The following is a 21,278-nucleotide window of genomic DNA, read 5'->3' on the forward strand; positions in this document are numbered from 1 at the left end:
CTTGGGAACAGCACGTCCTGCCTCGGCACTGCTGCCAGGTCACAGGCAGTTCCGCAAGTGCAGACAGGATTTTCCTTCGCTGGACGACATCACCAGGTTTTCCATGCCGGTGTTCCCAGACCAGTGCGGCTGTGCTGGGAAAAGGGCTGTTGCAGTGCAGTGGGTGAAGCAGTGCCCATCCCAGGGGAGCTGTGCCCGCGCCATTCCCGGTGCCCACGCACGCAGGGATGCGCTGTCCCCGGCTCCCTGAGAGGGAGCATCCCGCCCCGACGGTGCCTGAGCAGCACCTAGGCCCTCGCCAAGGGCTCGGTGTCCCCGAGCCCCCGCGGCGCTGCTGCGCCCTTCACTTCGACCCACTCGGCTTCGGCTCCGTGCTCGCAGCCATGCTCCCGGGACAGTCACCTTGGCCGCTGTGTCACTGCTCTGTCACTGCGCCGGGCTCTGACAGCGAGGATTTCCCCGGCCCCGGGTGAATTCCCCGCAGTGAGAACGCGCCCATCCCCGCCCCGCCGGCGCAGCAGGCGGTAAAGCCCCGGAGCCGGGCTAGGGGGGCAGGCAGGCTGGGGACCCCGGCTGACAAATCCTGCTGCTGTGACCTTTTGCCGAACAAGTTCCCCTGCGAAAGCACCTCGCCGTGACCTCAATGCGGGCTGCGCCGCGCGTTTCTCCCACACGGCATTTCTCCTGCCACCGCCGTCCTGCCGTCTCCGTCCTGCCGCCGCCCATCCTTCCCGACCGCTGGCCTCCACCCCGGGCCGGCGCCACGGGACGCGAGGAGGCCATGGCACTCTGCGCGCAGGTAGGCGAGAGCCCGCTGGTACTCAAAATGTCCAAAAATGGCTTAAAAACAATTCCTCAGGGTGCCAGGGCTCGCTCCGGGCCGTTTCTAAGGGGCTGCTCACCCGGGGAGTGCCGCGGGAGATGGCTGTCCCCGGTGGGACCCCGGGTGGGTCGGGTGGCCCCAGGCTGAGCACCACAGTCCCTCTGGGTCCCTCTGCAGCAGGTGCAGGGGATGCATGAGGGGGTCCCAGGGGATGGATGGGGGGTCCCTTGGATGGACGAGGTGACCCAGCAGGAGGTCCTAGGAGGTGCATGACATGGGCTCAGGGGAAGGATGAAGAGACCCAGGGGGTAGATGAAGAGTCCTGGGGGAGTGTGAGGGCGTCCCGGGGGTCTGGGTTCATTCCCAGCGGGGTGGCCTGAGGCAGGGATATGGCAGGGGACAGAGCGGGGTCAGCGAGGAGTGGTGCTGGGGAAGAAGTGACAGAGGACGGGGTAAGGGGGTGACTGAGGAGCTGAGGGGAGGTGACACTGGGGAGGTGACACTGGGGGGGTAACTGAGGGGGCATAACGGTGTGACGGTGGGGTGTTGGGACAGTGACAGGGATTGATGCGGGGGTGTTGGGGGTGCAGGGATGTGTGATGGTGTTGGGGGGGCGGGGGGCGGGGCCGTTGCCCCGGGGGCGGGGCTTTCCCGGGTGGGGGGCGGGGCTTTCCCGGGCGGGGGGCGGGACCATTGCCGGGGCGGGTCTTTCCCGGGTGGGGGGCGGGACCATTGCCGGGGCGGGGCTTTCCCGGGTGGGGGGCGGGTCTTTCCCGGGTGGGGGGCGGGACCATTGCCGGGGCGGGTCTTTCCCGGGTGGGGGGCGGGACCATTGCCGGGGCGGGGCTTTCCCGGGCGGGGGGCGGGACCATTGCCGGGGGCGGGGCTTTCCCGGGCGGGGGGCGGGGCCCGGGCTCGCCACACGTGTCCGGGGGCGGGGCCTGGCGGCGCTTCCGGTGCGGGCGCGGAGCGAGGGCCGGTGAGTGCGGGGCCCTCAGGGAGCGGTGGGGCCGGGCCTCGCTCCCCGGGAGCCCGGCCCGGCAGAGAGCCCTCCTGGCCGCGGGCAGCCCGGGCCACACGGGCGCAGCGGGGCAGCCCCGGGCTCTTCTCCGGTTCGCGGTGTCTCCGCTCGTGGGGCTCCTCCCCGAGACAGGCTGGGGGTGTTCAGCCTGGAGAAGAGAAGGCTCTAGAGAGACCTCAGAACCCCTTGCAGTGCCCAAAGGGGCTCCAAGGGATCTGGAGAGGGACTTTAGTCAAGGACATGGAATGACAGGGCAAGGGGGAACGGCTTCCCAGTGCCAGAGGCAGGGCTGGATGGGATATTGGGAAGGAATTGTTCCCTGGGAGAGTGGGCAGGCCCTGGCACAGGGTGCCCAGAGCAGCTGTGGCTGCCCCTGGATCCCTGGAAGTGCCCAAGGCCAGGCTGGACATTGGGGCTTGGAGCAGCCTGGGACAGTGGGAGGTGTCCCTGCCCATGGCAGGGGTTGGAATAAGACTTTCAGGTCCCTTCCAACCCAAACCAGTCTGGGGCTCCGTGGATGTGCTCCCTTAGGTGTTCTAGGTGGCTGTGGCATGTAGTCACAGGGAATGAAGGTGTAAGATGCATAAGCAGTCAAAACAAAAGCATTTTATTCTTTTCCTCCTTTCCAATTTGGTCGTGCCTCTCATGTCCTCATTTTCCATCCCTCTGGAGAACCCTCTGTGCCTGCTTGGGCACCACCACTAAACCTGGGCTCCACTGTGTGCCCAGCTTCCCCCCAGGACCGGCTGCCTCTGGGCAGAATTTTGGTCCCTTCTGACAGCTGACGGGTGTGAGAGCAGGCATTGGTGGGCTGTGGTGGCCAGCAGGTTTTTGGTGAACTGAATTTATTATATTTATTTCTGATTGCCTTTAAGACAGTTTTTTACCTTATGTGGAGCAAGAAGCCTTAACAGGCTGCATTTCAGTCAGCTGGGACAGGGAGTTTTATCAGGTCTGTCTTTCCTGTCTCTGTGTTCTGGATTTAGTACTAAAATTCAAGTTTCCTCCCGTATTTGGGAGGTGAAGGTAGGCTTGTGGTGTGGTTTTTACATCAGTGTGTTTACTTGTGTTGGGAGACAGTCTAATAATCTGTGAGTAACACAGTTTATATAAAAAACCACCCCCATGCAATTATAATCAATTGGAGAAAATACTTTTATTTTCAGTCTCTGGAGATACAGCCAGAACTTTTTGTTCACATGGCAGCAGCAAACTCTTCTCCACCGGGTTCTTTGGATCTAAACCAGCCTGGGTTTGCAAAGGAGATCCTGGGAACTAAACTGGAGGTCAAATACCTCTGCTCCGATTGCAAGAACATTCTGAGGCGGCCATTCCAGGCACAGTGCGGCCATCGCTACTGCTCCTACTGCCTGAAGAAAATCATCAGGTAACTGCTGTGCCTTCAGTGTGAAGACAAAATGCTTGAAAAGGCATTTTCAAGAACAAAAGCAGAGAAAAGTCTCATTTTCAGGATCTTCTCAGTAAGGGAGCTGTGCTCAATCACTGAGGTTCAGCATCACCTCTTCTCTAAGGGAATGTGTAACCTCTGACTTGCCTTTGTTGTTGCTTCAAAGTTCTGTTTTCCAGAACCCCCTGCATTGTTTTTGCCATTGGGGAGGCAGTCCAGGTCTATCACTCATCTCCTTCAGTCCTCATCACAGCTACTGAATGCTCCTAAAAGTCATCATTTGGTTGTTGTGTCAAAATGGGAGAGGTTTAAGCACAAGCTGGCTTCCAGAGAAGTTTCCTTGTGTCTCACTCCTACCTTTGAGTGAGGGAAACTTAATAGAGCAGTCAATTGGCAGAAGAAAAAAAATTAGAAATAGGCATCAAAAATACACACAAGCAAAGGCTCAGTGTGTTGTTTTAAAAATAAGAAAATACTTTCATTTCATAAAGTTACCAGAAATCATTTCATTGCTAAACATAAATTAATTTTTTTTGTTGTGTTTGATGATTATTTTTCTGTCTGATAGTGCTGGACCTCAAAAGTGTGCCAGCTGTATCCAGGAAGGAATATATGAAGAAGGAATTTCTATTTTGGAAACAAGCTCGGTAAGGAAAAACGCATTAAAAAAAGCCTAACACATCATTGGTGTCAGTAATACCAGTTGCAGTTTTTGTTTAAAACACAAGCTCTGAGAGCTTCTTATTCCTAGGAACCCTTTTCTTCAGTAGTGAGAAGGGTGATTACTGTCTTGGACTCCCCAGTGCTGAAATCCAGGTCATGTGTGTGTAGTGGTGCCCTACTTAAAGCTGTCACAGCGATTTGGTTGCTATTAGCACAGCTCTGAGGGTTGATGGGGCAACTGGTCTGGGAGGAGTTTTCAGCAAGAATTCGAAGTCCTGATCAAAACTGCAACCCTCAGTAATATTTGTGGTTTGCTTGTTGTTTCCATTTCAGGCTTTCCCAGACAACGCAGCGCGGCGGGAGGTGGAGAGTCTGCCTGCTGTCTGCATCAACAGTGGCTGCACCTGGAAGGGGACCATCAAAGAGTATGAGGTACAGGCCAAAGCAAGGTTTGGCACGTCTGCATCCTTCTTTCCTCTGTGTTTGGGCAAGGCTCAGGGAGTTGTCCGTGCCCACTGACAGTGGGGGAGAGCAGTCAAATCCCTGGACTTCACAGTCAGCTGGAGAGGTTCCCTGAGTGAGGGTTTGTGTGCCCTGCTGAGGGCACAGGCTGGACCGAGATCGTTTCAGGTTTGCCTGTGATCACAGGGATTTGCTTGTGAGCATGTCTCTTCCATGGTGGGAACCACCTGCTCTGTCTCCAGCTCTTCTCTGCTATACAAGACTGTCAAGAAATTGCTGTGCCGTGAAATGGTTGTGAATTTCTCTGCATTATGTGAACCTAAAACTCCTTCAGACTCCATCAGCTCACAGAAGGTGACCTGATCCCCTTTCAGCTGTCTGCAGAGCTACCAGGGCAGTGGAACTGGCTGTTGGATATTGGCTGGTCACCCATCACCCACGCTGTTCTGGGCCACAAGGCTGCTGGACAGGATGGTTTTTCCACCTCTGTTCTCCTCAAGGAGCCTACTAGGTTTTAAATCCAAGTTTTAGTCATGGCTGTGGGTGGTTGGTCCATAGCATGTGAAGCTTTTGGCTCCTGAAGGACAATTCTGTCGTCCCTCTTGGAATGGCAGAATCAGCACACGGGAGGCCTGAGATAAGAGGAATACATTTTATTTCCTTCTAACACTTGCTGCAGATAAAGATTGTAGCCTGGTGGTTCACAGAGCTCTGGTAGTGACTGAGATGTGTTTCAGGAACAGGCAGTCTGTCCAGGCTGACATTGGGATTCTCTCAATGATGCCGTTGCAAGGTGGAAGGAAGAAGCAACAGCTGTGCATTGTTCTGCCCAGACTGTTGAGCCTGTTAGCAGAGAGATGCTTCTGCAGCTCTGCTTCTTTGTCCTGCTGTCTGAGCCGTCTGCTGTGTGCTCAAAGTTCAGTCCAAGAGATGAGGATGTTGGTGCTAAATGGTTCTGCTGCTGTGAACCCCCATTTGTAGATCTGTGAGAGGCTCATGGTGTGGATGTGGGACTGAAGAAGTGTCAGGTGTAAAGCTTAACACTGCCACAGCACAGAGTTTGGGGGTTGCATGGCAGAGAACAGGGTACCCTGGTACTGAGGTTTCAGGTTCAGGCTGTGCTGGTGGTGTCTGCAGATTGTTTGCTCCATGCTTTAATTTCTGCTGGTGCCCAGAAGCCTGATGTCTTCTGCAATGATTATAGTGAGCTCATCTTCATTAGACTAAACCAAATTATATCTGTCAGCAACTTCCAGTGCCGATTGTGCTATGGCTGATGACCTGTGCTGAACTTTTTCTCCTGGTTTTAAAAAAGAGTCTTAGCATGTTCTTGCAGAGCTCAGCAAAAATCTTCAGCTGCCAGAGGTTCTCCCTAAGCATTCTGACAAGTGTTCGAGTGCTTGAGTCCAGCCAGAGCTCCCACTGGGAGTTCAGAAGGGCAGCGAGCTGTCCTGGGATCAGGCTGATTTCTTGCAGGGCTGCAGAAGCATGTGATGCCCCAGAACCCTGCACACAGCTGATGAAGAGCTCCTGAATGGATGAGTCTGTGCCTTGTTTTTACTCTCCACCTGATCTTCCTAAGCTTGTTTGGCGTTTGCTGGGACAAAGGATGATTGATAGAGGTGGTGGCCCTGGAGCACGTGGGCTGTGGGTCTGTGGCACACACCTTCCCTGCCAGGGGTTTGTGAGTCTCCACTCTCCTGGTTTTTGTTGAGTCTTGGGGAGTCCTGTGTGGTACAGGGGGTGGGGGGGTTTGGAGCAGTGCTGGCTGCTTTCTCTCAGGGGCTGAGTTGCCTCTCCTGCCTGTCCCGGTGGCATTCAGCCTGAGGGAGGAGGTCATTTTGTGCCCTCTCAGGAAAAGCTGGTTCTTTCCTAGGAACTGGTGGGAGGAGGTAAGGTCTGGCTTGTGTTATCTCCTCCCAGCTGCCTGCCAAAGAGCCGTGGCATTCAGTCAGGACTGGCTGTCTCCATGCTGCCAGAGCCACGTGTGTGGCTGAGGAGGGCTGGGAAAGGAGGCATTGAACGGCTGTGCTAGCCCAGAGCCTCTTGGTAGCTTGGGCTAACATTAAACCCAGCCTTCAGGGCCAGTGCAGAGCTGCCTGGTGCAGCAGCGTTGCATCCGTGGGTAACGTCCTGCAGCAGCTCAGCACTCCCGCTCTGGAAAGTCCCTCAGAGCTATTTCCGACAGGACATGGAAAGTCCCTCAGAGTGAATTCACTGTTTGCTAATTTAAAAATCATGTGTTGTGCTGAGAGAGGCTGCTCTCCCCCTGCAAATGAAGAGATACTGTCACTTCTGGTTTGCTAATCTTATCAGGGCACGCACAGGGGAAAAATACTCTGCGGCTGGAAAGCTTAAGCCTCAAAAAAAGGAGTAAAATGGATTTCAGTTTTGCTTTCTGTTCAGGCAGACTAAAGATTGGCTTTCAAAGGGAAACACAAAACTGAGTGCAGCCTGCTTGGACATGACTTGCACTTCTGCTCCAAGCTCTGTGGACCATATGAAATACTTAAGTCTGGATTTATGGCTGCGTTTTTCAGAGTTTGTAAATATTTAGTGGCACTTGGATAAAGTTGTTTGTGGTGGAGCTGAAGGGTTTTTCCTTTTGTTAGTGACCTTGTTTCCTGTATAGGTTTCCTGATGAGTCTGTCTGCATGAACATACGGAAAATCAAGCTGTGGGCATGAGCCCTTAGATTCAAGAGCAAAGTCTGCGGAGGACTGCAGAAACTAAACCCAGCCCATTAAAGCAAAAGGAAAGACCCCAAAAACATGTCTGGTGATACTCAGGCAGAGGGACTTTGTGGTTCCTCAGCTCTGGTGTGTTTTTCCTCCTGCCTTACAGTACCTCCAGCTGCCCACGTCTCTCTCCTTTTATCAACATTTTGTTGTCAGTTTTCATACACCTTTTATTTATGCTTTTCATCCCACCAGTTCCCTTCCTGTGCCCTTCCCCCAGGTCTGGGATGGGAGGAGGGGTACACATGAGGTCAGCTTTGGCATTCCCCTTGGTTACCCCAGACAGGGGATTTAACTCAGCCCTCTTCAGCTGGAAGGAAACAGAATTAACTGAGACATAAGAAAACGAAATTGTCCAATTTTAGGAAGGAGAACTAAGTTTTAAGCTTAAACCTGACATCAGTATTTAAACCAAATTTTGTGGGGCTCAGATGAGCTCAGCTCCTGAGGCTGAGCAATAGTCAGGTGTGGGAATAAGCTGGCCTAATCCATGCTGGAGGGAATGTGTTTTCCTTGATTTTGTTGTTGTCACTTTGGTTTTAGAAAGTTCTTTGTAAGTGAAACCTGGAAGGCTGCAGAAAGTACAAAACTCAGAACCCAGGTGATGTTCCTCAAAAGCCTGTGGAGTCAGAAAGGATGTCTGCAGCCCCTTCTGGGCTACGTGGCTCCCTGGGAGCAGAAGAACAGGGTAACTGGGCATTCCTTTCTGCCCACTGTTCACACTTAGGAGATGCTGGAGAGCCCCTACCGCACCCTATCTGGGGAAAACTCCCTCTTCAAAAATGCTGCTGGGGGCCCCGAGCCAGGGGTTCCTCCTGCTGTATCGTGCACTGTGTCATGCCCCTCCTTCCCAGCTGCACCCCGGGAATGCCCCAACAGGTTTTGGTGGTGATTTTCAGCTGAGGCTGAAACTTCATCTTCAGGCTTTTGCACATTGCTTAGAGGAGAGCTGTTGGTCTTTGGAGCTCGTTCACCTGTCTCCTGCTCCTGCAGAGTTGTACCTCTGAGTGTTGTATCAGTGCTGTCTGTGTGGGGTACAGCGCTTGAGGTGCTGTGCCAGGAACACTTGGTGCTGCTGTATATAAGGGTGACCAGCCTTCTCTTTAAAACCCAGTACAGCATTTATTGTCTTTTTCTCAAGGTTTTTGCTCCAAGTTGTGGCCTGGTGCTGAAGTGCAGTTTGCAGCTAGCTCCAGCCTGACCAGCAGGACCAGACCATTTTCTGGTGGGAGAATCCATGACTTGCATGTGCAGGTGACCAAAAGGACCGGCTGCTTTTGGAAAAGGGATCAGACACACCTTTACTTTCCAGAGCCGGAGCTGAGGCCCACAAGCACATCCCAGCCACACTTGCAGTCTCCACAGTAGTTAGTGTAGCTGGCTGCCCAGACAAGAGGCGTTTTCCCGTCCAAACCCATGGTGGGAGGTAAAGCCACGGGGAGTGCCGGAGAGCGTGCGTGGGAGGGGGTTGGAAAGCCCCGACTGCAGAGGGTCTGCTCTTCACTTCTGAAACCAGCTCAGCCTTTTTGTGGTGGCCTAAAAATTAATAGTTTTGACATCTGCCCCTTGGAGAATGAAAAGCTGAAAGTCACGAGGTTTGGAGTGGAGGTGAGTGCCAAGGAAACCCCTCACCATGAACACACATTCCCATCTTGGAGGCTCTGGGGGCCCTGGGGAACTGACAGAGGTGCATGAAGCAACTCATGTTTCTTGGCACAAAGAACTCCTCTTTTACACTGGAGATGCATTTTCAGTGTTTTCTCTACAGTTCCACGGGCCCACCCTTTTCCTTGTAGCCAGGCTACCGTGTCAAAGGAGCCAAGTGCTGCACATGGCAGTGCTGGGGGCTGGAGACCGCCCAAGCCCTGACAGCCACCGCTGTGCCCTGTGCCATGGCAGCTGCCTTTCCTCTGCCATCCTGGTAGTTTTGCTTCCTTGTTGCTCCTTTGCACCTGCCAAGCCCTTGAGCTGTCTGCTTATGGTTACTGTTGCTGTGCTCAGAGGAGACTAATGGAGTGTCTTTCCAAGGCCAGGGGATTTTGCAGGAGAGCTGCAGCGTGCAGCTCACTCTGAGCCTGCCCTGCTCTCCCTTGTCCCTCTGCCAGCCCTGCCCTTCGCTGTGACCTTCCCACAGGCTCTGACAGAGGTATCTCACAGCAGCTGCTTCAACAGTGGCATTTCCCAGCTGCCTGCCTTGTCCCTTTGCTGGAGGGGGACCCCTGTGTCATGCTGATGGACTGCTAACGTGGTTACAAGACCTCCATAAAACTGGACCTATGTGGATGTGGCAGGTTATGAGCAGAGCAGCCAGGCAGCAGGGGCACGTCCTGCTCTGCCACCAGGGTATGGAGATAATGATTTCCAGCAGAAGCCTCTTGCAGAGTTGAAGTCGAATTTAGCGATGCCCTGAGAGGTGAAATGATGATCAGATTGATCTGCAGTTTTGCCTATTGGCTGAGGGAGAAGCAGGGAAGCAGCTCATCCTGGCATTGTCTTAGAACCACAGAATATCCCTAGCTGGAGGTGACCCACGGAGACCACGCAGTCCAGCTCCTGGCCCTGCACAAACACCCTCCAACAATCCCACCCTTCAGAGCACAGTGAGGTCTGCCCTCAGCCTCCTTAGGAATGATCACTGTGTGCTCCAGGGACCAGCTGCCCTTATTGAAAGCCGCTTTTCCCTCTGTATGCCTGCACTCCCCTGCACAGCTGCATTGCAGAGTGCTGCCCTGGATGGAACTGCCTCATCCTGCTGCCACAGTGTCCAGAGAGAAACTTCGACTGCAAATTTAGAAATATACAGCTTTTCTGCTGATTGCCCTGGTCCTTCCATGGGCAGTGGTGTCTGATTTTCTAACCTTTCAGGTGAGCTCCCAGAGAATGGCCTATCTGATGGTGGTGGGTGATGGGCAGGCTGATGTGGGGTTGTGTTGCTGTTTATTATCAGGGAAAGAAATTGATGTGTGGATCAATCAGCGGCTTTGATTGTGTCTTGGTGGTAATTGAGTGTGAAGAACCAGGTGTTGCTGAAGGCTGTTAACTCTGCCCCAGCTGATTTTCCTACTCCTGCTGTTGGATGCTGCAGGCTGGTGTGAGCCTTGCTGGGTGAGCCCTTCACTTCCAGCTCCACTTTAATTCTTCCATGGCTGTCCCCTCCCTCTGCCACCTGTCTGACTTGATTTCCACTCTGATTCCCTCTGGAAGAGTGCCTGCTCTTGCCTAGCCCCACTCACAGCTTTCGAGAGCTCCCAAAAGCTTTCCAAGCAAGTGCCTGGATGTCTGTGGTGCTTATCCCTGTAGCAGAAGCTACAGCTGTGGGTTTGGGAAAGGTATAAACAGGAGGATTGCCCCATTGCTGGGGGAGTGGATGTGGCAGATCAAGCTCAAGTGCCACCCCCTGCTCTTGGCTCTGGGGTGGGTTGGATTTCTTCCAGCAGTGATACCATCCATCTCTGTTCTGACACCCGCGTGGGGCGGGAGGAACAGGGGTTTCCAGAAGAGCCTGAAACTGTTTATACAGAAATGTTTGGATCTGTGCTGGCTGAAGCTCCTGGATGTCTTTAACCATTTACATACAGAATAGTTGCACTTTGAGCTCAGCGGGGCTGGTTTCCTTCCCGTGCTGCAGGCAGGGCTGCCCACTCTTGGGCATTACCTTGTGGTGCGGAGGGGAGTCAGGATGGAGGATAGATAAATGCTGGGAGGTGGGGAGTGTGGAGGGGGTGGTAGTTTCACACCCAGCATGTTGGCATGGGAGACCATAAGTTTAAAATACTCCCTTATTTAAAATAGTTGCTTCTGCAATGAAGTTTCCTTCTTTCAGCCAGACCGTCTGTTCTACCAGTGCTTTGTGGGTCGTGGGGTAGATGTTATCAGATGTTTCTAGAACATGGGAGCTGTAGATGGGTAGAAGAAAGGGCTCAGCCCCTCTGAGTGAGTGGATGAAGGCAGGCACTTGGCCTCCTCCTCCTCTGCAGGCAGCAGTGTCTGTGTGGGCAGCAGTGCCCCCCAAACCCCGCTGGCTGGCCGGTCATCTCTCCAGGGACACACAGTGAAGCTCTGAGCTTAAGTTACTCACTTAAAGCATAAAAAGGAGAGAGTAACCAAGAAGCCAAAGTGGAGCCACTGCTGGTTTCACTTTCCACTTCCTGATGTGTGACAGGGTGAGGTTTGTGCATGTTCCCCCACAAGACAACAGAGATTCAATGTGACCAGGTTTTCAAACATCTGGTTTCAGATGGCTGCATTAGAAATGCTCCTGGTTGGATTTTTTTTCTGTCCCTAGTATGGCAGAAGACTTCAGTGCTCTTGTCTTTTAATTTGAATTTTGATCCGCATATTCATGGTGTTTTCAATGCCTTGTTTCAACTGGTGGGTGTGTAAAGAGAAGGTTTAGGCAATGGAAATGACACAGAAGCAGAGGCATGTTTCAGCATTTCCAATTTAGCCAGCACTGTTGCTCAAGAGGATCACGTTGCCCTGGTCATTTGTTCAGCCTCTCTGGCCATCACACAACCCTGACTCTGGCTGCAGGGGCAGGTGCTTGTGTGCAGGGACTGGTAAATGAAACAGTTTAAAAATATTTTTCTTTCTGGTTGAAAAATGGTATTCTACATACAGAAGATACAATCAGACAGCTCAGCCCAGTGTGTGATGAGCTGGCACTGGGCCCATGCCTCTGCTGACTGATAACCATTACAGTGGAAAAATTACCCAGATTATCTTGCTGAGGTAGTGGCTCACTCCACTCAACCTGCCCCAATGTGTTTTCTCCTGGCAGAGCCATAAATGGAGCTTCCCATTGATTATCTTGGCCATCAAAGCAATAATTTGATTTTTTTAAAAATCATGGTAGCAGCTTTTAAATAGAGGTTGAGGCTATGTAGACACCCAAAATTGGGGTAGCTTGGAGGTCACAGGATGAGTCAGCAGCTCAGAGGGATCAGCGTGACCAAGGTCTGGCTGTAGGTCAGTAATCCAGCGCTCGCTGCAATAAGGTATAAACCCACCCCGTGGGATTGTGCCCATTGCAGAACCTCCTTGGGGCTTTTACTTGAGGACAAATATCTCCTGTCCATTCCTTCACAGGCTCATGATGAAGTCTGCCCTGAATTCCCGCTGACTTGTGAAGGCTGTGGGAAGAAGATTCCCAGGGAGAAGGTATCCATCCGACCCTGTGCTGCAGGGGTGTTTGCTGTGAAACCTGATGGGCTGAGCTTGGCATTCTGGGAGCAGGGAGGAACAGAGTCCATTAAGAAATGAAGGGGGGGAAGTAACTGAGGGGCAGCTGTTAGCATGGATGTGAGTTTTCCACAAGGATGGGTGTGAGGGGATGTGGCTCACGGGCACTCGTGGGTCAGCGTTGGTGCTGCCACTGCCACCTCCCTTGGAACCACGTCTGGGGGCAGAGCCTCTGTGGGAAAAGTACCCTCATGGTACTTTTTGGGTTTATGGGTTTATGTTCTGTGGAGAGCAACTGCATCAACCACTGGTGCAATTTTGGAAAGAGAGCCCATCTCCAGCTATATTAATTGATATCTAATTAATCATCTAATGGAATCCATGGCTATAGGATCTCCAGGCTGCTGGCTCCTGGGACAAGGCTCAAAAGTCTGAAAAATTCAAGTTTTGGGGAACATTTTCAAAAAGCGCATTCATCTGAAACCATCTTGCCTTCTACAGGCAAATATTTTTAGTAGCAGTGTTGGAAAAAGCCGTTTAGCAGGGCAGGGGAACAGAGGCAGCAAAAGGAGGAGCAAAAGAGTTCTTCTAAATGGACAGCGTAAGGAGGGGCTTGGGGCTGGGGGTGCAGCCCACCTTATCTGCAGGCGGCTCCTGCAGGGAGCCAGCTCACAGGATCTCCATGGGTAATCTACCCTGTGTTTAAATATTAACTCCCATGTTTATGTCTCCAAATCCTTGTTGATTATTTGATGCCATGTTAGCTTTGAGTAACCCAACTCATTACACAAGCCAGATGGATTTAGAAGCCTTTAAAAAAGTGGTTTAAAATCAATTTTAATTGACATCTGTTGTAGCAGATGTAGGAGTTAAGTGGGGAGGGAATATGGTGGTTGTTCAGAAAAGAGCTCTGGTATCTGATGGTGAGGGGTGTACTAAACCCAAGCTGAAGCTGTGCCAGTGCTTGTTGGATTAATCATGTGCTGTGTGGGAACCTGAACGAGTCATCTCAGTGCTGAGGGGTTAGTGGCACCTCTCTGCAGAAATCTAATGCTGGGATGGAGGTAAAAATACCAGCCTGTGGCACGTCCTGACCAGAGTTGTGTGAAGTGCCCAAAATGAAATGTGCCCTTATTTCATGGCGTTGTTGCCTATTTTTTGTCTTGTTTCGTGGGAGGTTGTTGCCTCCCATTCCTCAGCCTTCAGGGAAGCTCATTATTCTGCATCCACAGCTTGTACTTGTACCTGTTGCTTTTTCTCTCTTGCGTGTGCAGGTGAGCAGTGAGACCTCCCAGCTGTCAAAAGAAGGAGAAATTAAGCTTTCTTCAGGGGCCAGGGCTATATTTGTATTCCAGTGAAAGTCACGCCTGATGGTGGTCAGAGCCCAGGTTTAGTGGGCACCGTGGCAGCTGGTGATTAGCCACAGCTTGGGCATTCTTCAGCTTGGCTGCAGCTTCCCAAAAGTCAGTGGGATGGAAAGGGAGCACTGGGGACACATAAGATCTAACACTGCCTTCCTTCCTTCCTTTCTAGTTTCGGGACCACGTGAAGACCTGTGGCAGATCCAAAGTACCTTGCCGGTTCGAGGCTGTGGGCTGTGCTGAGGTGGTAAGGGCTCCTCTCCTGGGTTACCTTGGGGCTTTTCAGTCCCAGGGTTAGAGTTCACTTGCAAACTGCTGTTGCCCAAACTGTGGCACATGTTTGCATTCAGGTGTTTGAACAAAGAGGGGTTTTAAGCTCTTCGCAGATGGAGCTTCACATAATCTGCTGTGCAGAGTCTGGGTGTCACAGGAGTGAAATTCCTGTGGAAGGAAATCTACTTTAAGAGCACCCTGAGTGCTTTGGAACTCTGGTGATTATGCTGCTTTCAGGGGGAATGGCTTCACGCTGCCAGAGGTCAGGTTTAGATGAGATTTTAGGAAGAAATTGTTCCTTGTGAGGGTGGTGAGGCCCTGGCACAGGTTGCCCAGAGAAGCTGTGGCTGCCCCATCTCTTGAAGTGTTCAAGGCCAGGTTGGATGGGGCTTGGAACAACCTGGTTTAGTGGAAGGGGTCCCTGCCCATGGCAGGGAGTGGGGCAGGATGAGCTTTAAGGTCTCTTTGAACCCAAGCAAGTGTGTAATGACTTGTGATTATAGTGATTCTCCAAGTGAAGAACTGGGGCCAGGCCATATTTCTCTATGTCACTTCATTTTTCCAGCTCCCGTGGTGATGTTCATATAAATCCCTCCTGCAGGGGGTTATGTGAGGCTTTGTCCTTTGTTGCTGTTAGGTACATCTGACAGAGCTTTTCTGGGAGGGTTTGGTGGAAGGCAGAGCAGACCAGTACAGCTGGGGGAAGCATTTAGCATTCCTCATTGTATGTGATTTGAAGCATTTCTAAAACAAAACAAAAACCCACACCACCCCCACAAAAGTGAGTTTTTTAATTCTTTCTTTGTTTTTTCCCCCTATAAATTATAAATTTAAAGCTGATGTTGTGACCTGGATAGGAGGAATTTGTTCTGTGGATGGTGACAGTGTAGATTGCACATGCTGAATGGGGGATGTGTTTCTCTTCACGTAGGTGGAAAATGAAAAGCTCCTGGAACATGAAAGCAAGTGTTTAGCAGAGCATCTCCACATGCTGCTGAGCTCTCTGCTCAGCCTCAAGGCTGGTGCTGGGGACCCGAAATCCCTTCCTGTCCTTTCCTCATCACAAAACAGCTCCCCACTGCTGGCAGCAAACTCGCTGTGCTCTGAGTCGGAGCTCTCCCGGTCCCTGGAGCTCTTGGGAAGGTGTGAGGCCCTCGAGAGGAAAACAGTGACCTTTGAGAACATTGTCTGTGTGCTCAACCGGGAGGTGGAGAGAGTATCCCTGACAGCTGAAGCCTACAGCCGCCAGCACCGGCTGGACCAGGAGAAAATCGAAACGCTGAGCAACAAGGTGTGTAACTGCTCACCTGGGCTTCCCAGCACTCCCTGCAGAGGCTTTTTCCTGTTTCCTTTCCGTGTCATGAGCTAGCAGAGCTTAACCACCTGGCCCTGAAACTCCACAAATCTGAAGGCAGAACTAAAATACCCTTTGTGCCTGTGCCCAACCCTCAGCAGCTCCCTGGAGAAGCTGGGGATTTAACTGACCTGTGTAAAGCATCAGATCTCTGTTAATTATGAAGCTGGGCAGATACCGAGGGGTTCTTCCTTGGCAAAGTTTTCTGACAAGAGCCAGAGCACCCAGAATTTCACTGCATCTCCTTGCGCTGCATCTCAGTGAATCTGTGGGGCTGCTCACCTTCCAGACCCTTCCAAAGGAGTGCTGCCTTTGCCAAAGGAGTGCCGTCAGTGCTGCTGCCTGCAGCAACAGTCTGGAGGTGTGAAGGAGCTGCCTCCAGCAGTCTGCTCCAGCACAGTCCCTGTGGAGTGCTCCTAGTGCTCCTGGCACCTGGAGCTGCGCAGTTTCCAGCGTGCCTGTGCTCTCTGAGCAAGGGACCTGGCGTGACCCTGTGTGAGCTGGCAGGGACGAACCCTGCAGAGGATGTAGGTTCTTTTCTTTCTCAATTTAATTTTGTCACAATGCTGAGTTATTGGGGTTTTTTTTCCCCCATCCTCACTTCTTGTGCTGTTCAGCCAATGGAGCAGCTCCTTGGAAGGATTTTTACGTTGGCTGTGGGAAACTTTCCAGCTCTAGCACTGAGCCGTATCGATGGATCTTCTCCAGAGTGACAGGGTGCAGAAGGAAGCTTCAGTGAATTGGCTTATGTTGCTCGATTTCTCCCTCCTGTGCTCCCTGTCCATTCTGGAGAAAGTCTCTCCCTAAGGAGCAGTCCTGAAGGGGACACCGGGGTCTGCCGGGGTCTGCTGGCTCTCCCAGGCCCCGCAGCGTGCGTGTTTCTAACCTGCACCCTCTGTCCCACTGAGCAGGTCCGGCAGCTGGAGAGGAGCATTGGGCTCAAAGACCTGGCCATGGCCGAGATGGAGGAGAAGATCCGGAACATGGAAGCTTCTACCTACGACGGGGTTTTCATCTGGAAGATAACGGAGTTTGCCCGGAAGCGCCAGGAGGCAATAACAGGCCGCTCTCCTGCCATCTTCTCTCCAGGTGTGCAAAATCCCCAAAATCTTTTGCATCTCAATTGGGTGTGGGTTTCATGGCAGGTCCTTTGCTTGGGAGGTGCTGCCAAGGCCAGGCTGGATGGGGCCCTGAGCACCTGGTTTAATGGAATGTGTCCCCGCCCATGGCAGGGGCTTAGACTAGATGATCCTTGCATAACCTTTTTATTTGGATTAAAATACTCAACAGACCATAAAAACAGCAATAAAATGGTTAAGGAAGGGAGGAAATATATATTAGAGACAGAGATACATTTTTAAAGCCCAAAGTATGACTGTGCAAGAGATAATGTCTATATAAAGCCCAAGCCTTACCAAGGGAAGTACTCAAGTGTCAGTATCAGAGGAAGGGGCTCTCCTCACAAAGTGCCCCAGCCCAACACTGGGACAGTGAGCAGCAAGTTGGGATCTGGTTGTTTGCTTGGGAAGGCACTTCCCAGATGTGAGCAATAAGCTGACACCAGCTCCTCACACTGTTCTCTTGCTTGGTGGGGAGCTCCCCTGGCAGAGAATGGTTGGGAGAGGAGCTAGGGTTTGCTGAGCAGGAATTGCTCAGGTCCAGAGGTTCTGGAGAGCTTTTTCAGAATGCCCAGAGCTGACACAGCCCTTGAGCCTGTACCCTGCACCTGCTTCTTGGGACTGTGGAACAGCACCTGTGGCTTGGCCACGAGAGAAAAGCAAATGAGATTTTATAATTACTTCAAAATCTGTTTTCTGGGTGAAGGCCGTTCCAAGTCTTTTTTGTCTGAAAGACCTGGCTCCTCCCAGATTCCAAACTTAAGAGTTCTCAGAGTTCAGAGGGATCTGCTGGTGCCAGGCTGTGCTACGTTGGGCCCTCACTGTGCCTGTTCCACACTTCTCTGACAGCTTTCTACACCAGCAAGTACGGCTACAAGATGTGTCTGCGCTTGTACCTGAACGGGGACGGCACCGGGCGTGGGACCCACCTGTCCTTGTTTTTTGTGGTGATGAAGGGACCCAACGACGCGCTGCTGCGGTGGCCCTTCAACCAGAAGGTGGGTCTGGAGCAGAGCCCACTGTGTCCAGCCACGGCCATTCTGGTTTGGCACCCACTCAAGCTTCTTGGCACTGTCACTCTGGCCCACTTGGCACAGCAGAGGAAAGGCTCTGTGTTGGCTGCCCTGGGGGTTCCCCAGGTGTGCTGAGAGCACCGGCTGTGCTGTGGGGCAAGGGGGTGACATGGGGTGTTTGGAATCCCACAGAGCCTCTGCAGGGGTTGAGGGCAAGGGAAGATTGTGGTGACCTCAGAGCTTGGGGACAGTGGGTGCTCACTCGATGTCAGGAGCTCAGATCCCAGCTCCTGGGCATTGCAGAACACATGGAGACTGAGTGAGCGGGCACGAGTGGATGCAGAGAGAACAACAGCCCTAGCTCAGGGAAATACCTGTGTGCAGTGTCGGTGCTGGGAGCAAGGTGTAGGTTTTCAGTCAGTCCAACAGCCCTGTGCTGCCACAGGGAAGCTTCCAGCGACAGGCAGGATCTGGGAAGATTTCTACAGGACGTTACTGAGGTGACGTTCTCTGCTGGCCCCACTCAGAGGCATTTCTGTGACTGGCAGGGTGGCTGTGGCTGCTGGTACCTGCACATGTCACAGCAGGTCACTGTGTGTGCCTTTTATTCAGCCACTCCCTTAGGTTCTCACCTTTCCCCACAGGTCACCCTGATGCTTCTGGACCAGAATAACCGGGAGCACATCATCGACGCCTTCCGCCCTGACGTGACGTCCTCGTCCTTCCAGCGCCCCGTCACAGAGATGAACATCGCCAGTGGCTGTCCCCTCTTCTGCCCCGTGTCTGTCATGGAAGCCAAGAACTCCTACGTGCGTGATGATGCCATCTTTATTAAAGCCATCGTTGATCTCACGGGCCTCTAACCCTCCTGACCTGGGAGCAGTGAGCGTGGAGCCAGCCCTGCCCGGGCATCCCCCGCTTGTGCTGCACTTCAGGCGGGTCTCGGAGCGAGGAGGGGGCACAGAGTGGAAGGGGAAGAGCCCCTCCTGAAAAGGGACCTTCGCTCTGAGTGGAAACGAGGTGTCTGATGGGAGCCCTCTTTCCTGAGGAGAGGGTTGGGTGGACACTGGCAGGCTGTGGGATATGGAAGATTTCCTGCAGGGACTTGGGTGTCTGAACTGCTGCTGTCTGGACTCCCAGTGGAAACCAGTGCAGCTCTTGCTCTAGCAGTTTAGCCGACATCCACAGCTCTCAGTAGTAAAACAACGGTTTGCCCTGTCTGAGCTCCACCTCCTGTGGATTTTGGCTCAGCTGTCTAGGATTTCCTTCTGAGATCTCCGTATTCCTGGAAGTTGTGTGCTGTAGGTGCCGTGGCTCTGCACTGCTGGTTGCTCCGTGCCCCGGGAGACAAGGAGGGTGTGTGATGGCTGCAGTGCCAGCTGGGCAAGAGCGACACAGACTGGTTTGGTGCCGTTGGTGTGTTAGGAGGGTGCTGAACCCAGCTGCAGGGCAGGGCAGCCCTGAGTCCAGCCCTCACTGGGTGTGTGATGGGTGGTGTGTGCTGGAGTGCGGAATGGGGCAGGAGGTGCTGCTGCCCAGGAGGGAGCGCGGGGCAGCACCAGCGATGCCTGTAGGGAAAGAGAAGTGAATCTGCTGTGGAGATTGTCCCTCCTGTGCCAGGAGAGGAGGGTGACACACAGCTTGGTGTGCACCCTGAGAGCCCCAGGCCCTGCCCCATATGCCGAGCTGCACTGGGTGGGGTGGGTGCTGTGCTGGGAGCTGTTTTTGCTCACAGGCAACGGCACAGGCTCTGAACTGGCTTCCCTCCTACGGCAGGACAGCTCCACCAGCCTTCCCCAGGCTTCTGCTGCTGCCCAGCTCCGTGTCTGTGTGCAGCCATGCTGCCGTGTCCGTCTGTCTGGGCACTGCTGCCTTGGGCTGCGTGACGTCTCCTGTCTGCCCAGGCAGTGGGCAGTGCTGCTCCTCGGGCACCCTCCTCAATGGCTACCTGGCCCTCCACTGCCAGGAGCCTGGCCCAGGTCTGATGGCTGCAGAGCCTGCCAGGCTTGGGGTCTGCTCACACCTTGGCTCTGGCACAGCCACCCTGAGGGGTCCAGAACACCATCAGGCTCTGCCCTGGCAGGGAGCCCTGCGGGGTCTGGCTGTCCCCCCACGTGCTGGCACTGCCCTGACCTGCCCCCGGGGCTGTTTCATGTCTGCCCAGGAACTCAGGGATGCCCAGTGTCCTGCAGGCTGAGCTGGACCCTGGCCCAAGCTGAACCTCTTGCATGCACAGCTGCTGTGCTGGCCCGGGGCTCTCCAGACAGGTGCTGGGGTGACCTCTGAGCCCCCTTTGGAATCGCTGCGTGGAACTTCTCCCACCTGTGTGTGCAGGGGTTGGGGGCAGACCCAGCCCCTGCTCTTGGGGGAGGGGGACAGAAGCCAGTGACAGCACAGCCAGCCAGAGGTGGGAGAGGGGTGACAGGACCCTTCCCTTTGTGCAAGCCCCCTCCAGCCTGTCCCAAGGGACAGATCAAGCCCTGTGTTGCTGCTCTCACCCTGTGCCTTATGAGGAAAATCCAGGTTGGCAGAGCCCTGCTTCCATTCACAGCAGCTCCCATGGGAGGCTTGGAAAAGCCTGGGAAGGGAGAGGAAGGTCAGCTCTGCTCATAGAATCGCTGAGAATTAAGTGTTATGTGGGGCCAAGCTTGTTCTGTGTTGATCTGAACGTCTCTGCTCCTGGGGTGCTGCCTGCAGCGGGGCTGAGGGCTATGGCCAGGCACTGCCGGGAGGGACTGTGGAGACGCTGGCTCAGCTGGGGGGTCTGGGCTGCTTTCGGGGTGGGAGCTGGTCCTCCTGTCCCTGCACGTCTGGAAGGTCGGTGGGAGAGTCGGTGCTGCAGCAAAGCTCAGGCTGAGCTCTTCCAGGCCATGGGATTACTGGTGGAGGGGAAACATGGCCTGGCAGCCCCTCCCTCTGGGAGCTTTTTCCTCCCCACCCTTCTGGTGCTGCTGACGCTGTCTGGGCCTTTTTTGGCTTTTAGCAGCTCTGGAGCTGGCAGCAGGAATTGTCCCTATGTGCTGCAGGCAGGGGCCCAGCCCCTTCCTGGGCACAGCTCTGCCAGCCTGGTGGCCACACGGACAAACAGTGGCCACAAGCCACCACTGGATTGTTGTGGGTTTTTTCCCTTTTGACCACACCATCCTAGCCTGGCACTGTGAACTAAGTTTTGTTTTCCTTGAGGGTGTAGTATGGTCAGAACCACTAATAAAAGCTGTTTAAACAGCATCGTTGTGTGCACAGCAGGGAGGAGGATTGCCTCGGGGTGGGGGGTTTCTGTGCTGGGGGCTTATTTCTGTGCTGGGAGCTCTCCCCAGCTCCTGTCTCCTTGCAGGAGCATTCCCAAACAAGGAGGAACCAGGGGCCGGGGAGGGCTGTAATGGGAAGGGAGGGAGCTGGAGTCTGGCTGCTGGAGCTCTGCTGGGCCAAAAGGCCACTGGGAGCCGGTGCAGCAGCACTGGGCCAGTGGTTCCAGTGGTTCTGCTGCTGAGGCCAATCCAACACTCCTGTTCCTGGGATGTAACAGCTCTTGAGCTCCTCCAGAACAGGCTGCTTTTCCCTTGCTGCTGTGGGGAGCCTGGTGCCTGCAGGCTGCCTGTTCCTGCCCCTCCTGAGCTGCAGCACCAGCCCAGGGACTAAACCCATGTGGGGCAGCAGCCCAGTGGCCTCTGCTCACTGTGTGTAGAAGAGACAAACACAAGGGATGCCCATGCAGGCCTGTCCCCTCTGGAAAGCCCTCAGACCCCCTTCACACCACAGCAACTGCTGCACCAGGAAGATGCAAAGGGCAGTGAGGGGACAGTGGCAGTGCAGCTCAGGAGGCTGCTGTGGCACAGGAATGCCAAACAGCACTAGAGGGCTCT

The 21,278-nt window shown here is 53.8% G+C and overlaps 1 protein-coding gene across 5 annotated transcripts; it reads left to right on the forward strand.

Annotated features, from left to right (window-relative positions):
• Positions 1-38: 38 nt before the first annotated feature.
• TRAF2 (TNF receptor associated factor 2) lies at positions 39-20,642 on the forward strand. Of its 5 annotated transcripts, none has more exons than XM_048325382.1 (10): positions 42-799; positions 3,011-3,231; positions 3,821-3,899; positions 4,249-4,347; positions 12,204-12,275; positions 13,830-13,901; positions 14,862-15,221; positions 16,196-16,373; positions 17,252-17,400; positions 18,060-20,642. In XM_048325382.1, the coding sequence occupies exons 1-10, from the start codon at positions 644-646 to the stop codon at positions 18,276-18,278; spliced, it is 1,605 nt and encodes a 534-aa protein (XP_048181339.1). In that variant the 5' UTR covers positions 42-643; the 3' UTR covers positions 18,279-20,642. The 5 variants fall into 5 exon arrangements, with proteins under 5 accessions (XP_048181341.1, XP_048181340.1, XP_048181339.1 ...); XM_048325381.1 differs by having other exon boundaries at positions 44-799; positions 13,830-13,904; XM_048325385.1 differs by lacking the exon at positions 42-799 and adding an exon at positions 1,740-1,802 and having other exon boundaries at positions 13,830-13,904.
• Positions 20,643-21,278: the final 636 nt, after the last annotated feature.

Source organism: Corvus hawaiiensis, chromosome 21 (genome assembly GCF_020740725.1).
Source record: "Corvus hawaiiensis isolate bCorHaw1 chromosome 21, bCorHaw1.pri.cur, whole genome shotgun sequence".
Classification (NCBI taxonomy): Eukaryota; Metazoa; Chordata; class Aves; order Passeriformes; family Corvidae; genus Corvus; species Corvus hawaiiensis.

What these genes read in the sequence shown, in the direction of transcription:
- TRAF2 (XM_048325381.1), top strand. Translation starts at nt 644, where the DNA reads ATGCGGGCTGCGCCGCGCGTTTCTCCCACACGGCATTTCTCCTGCCAC. An exon ending in AGAAGATTCCCAGGGAGAAG is followed by an intron (nt 12,276 to 13,829) that starts GTATCCATCCGA and finishes CTTCCTTTCTAG; the next exon opens with TTTCGGGACCACGTGAAGAC. An exon ending in GGTGGCCCTTCAACCAGAAG is followed by an intron (nt 17,401 to 18,059) that starts GTGGGTCTGGAG and finishes CTTTCCCCACAG; the next exon opens with GTCACCCTGATGCTTCTGGA.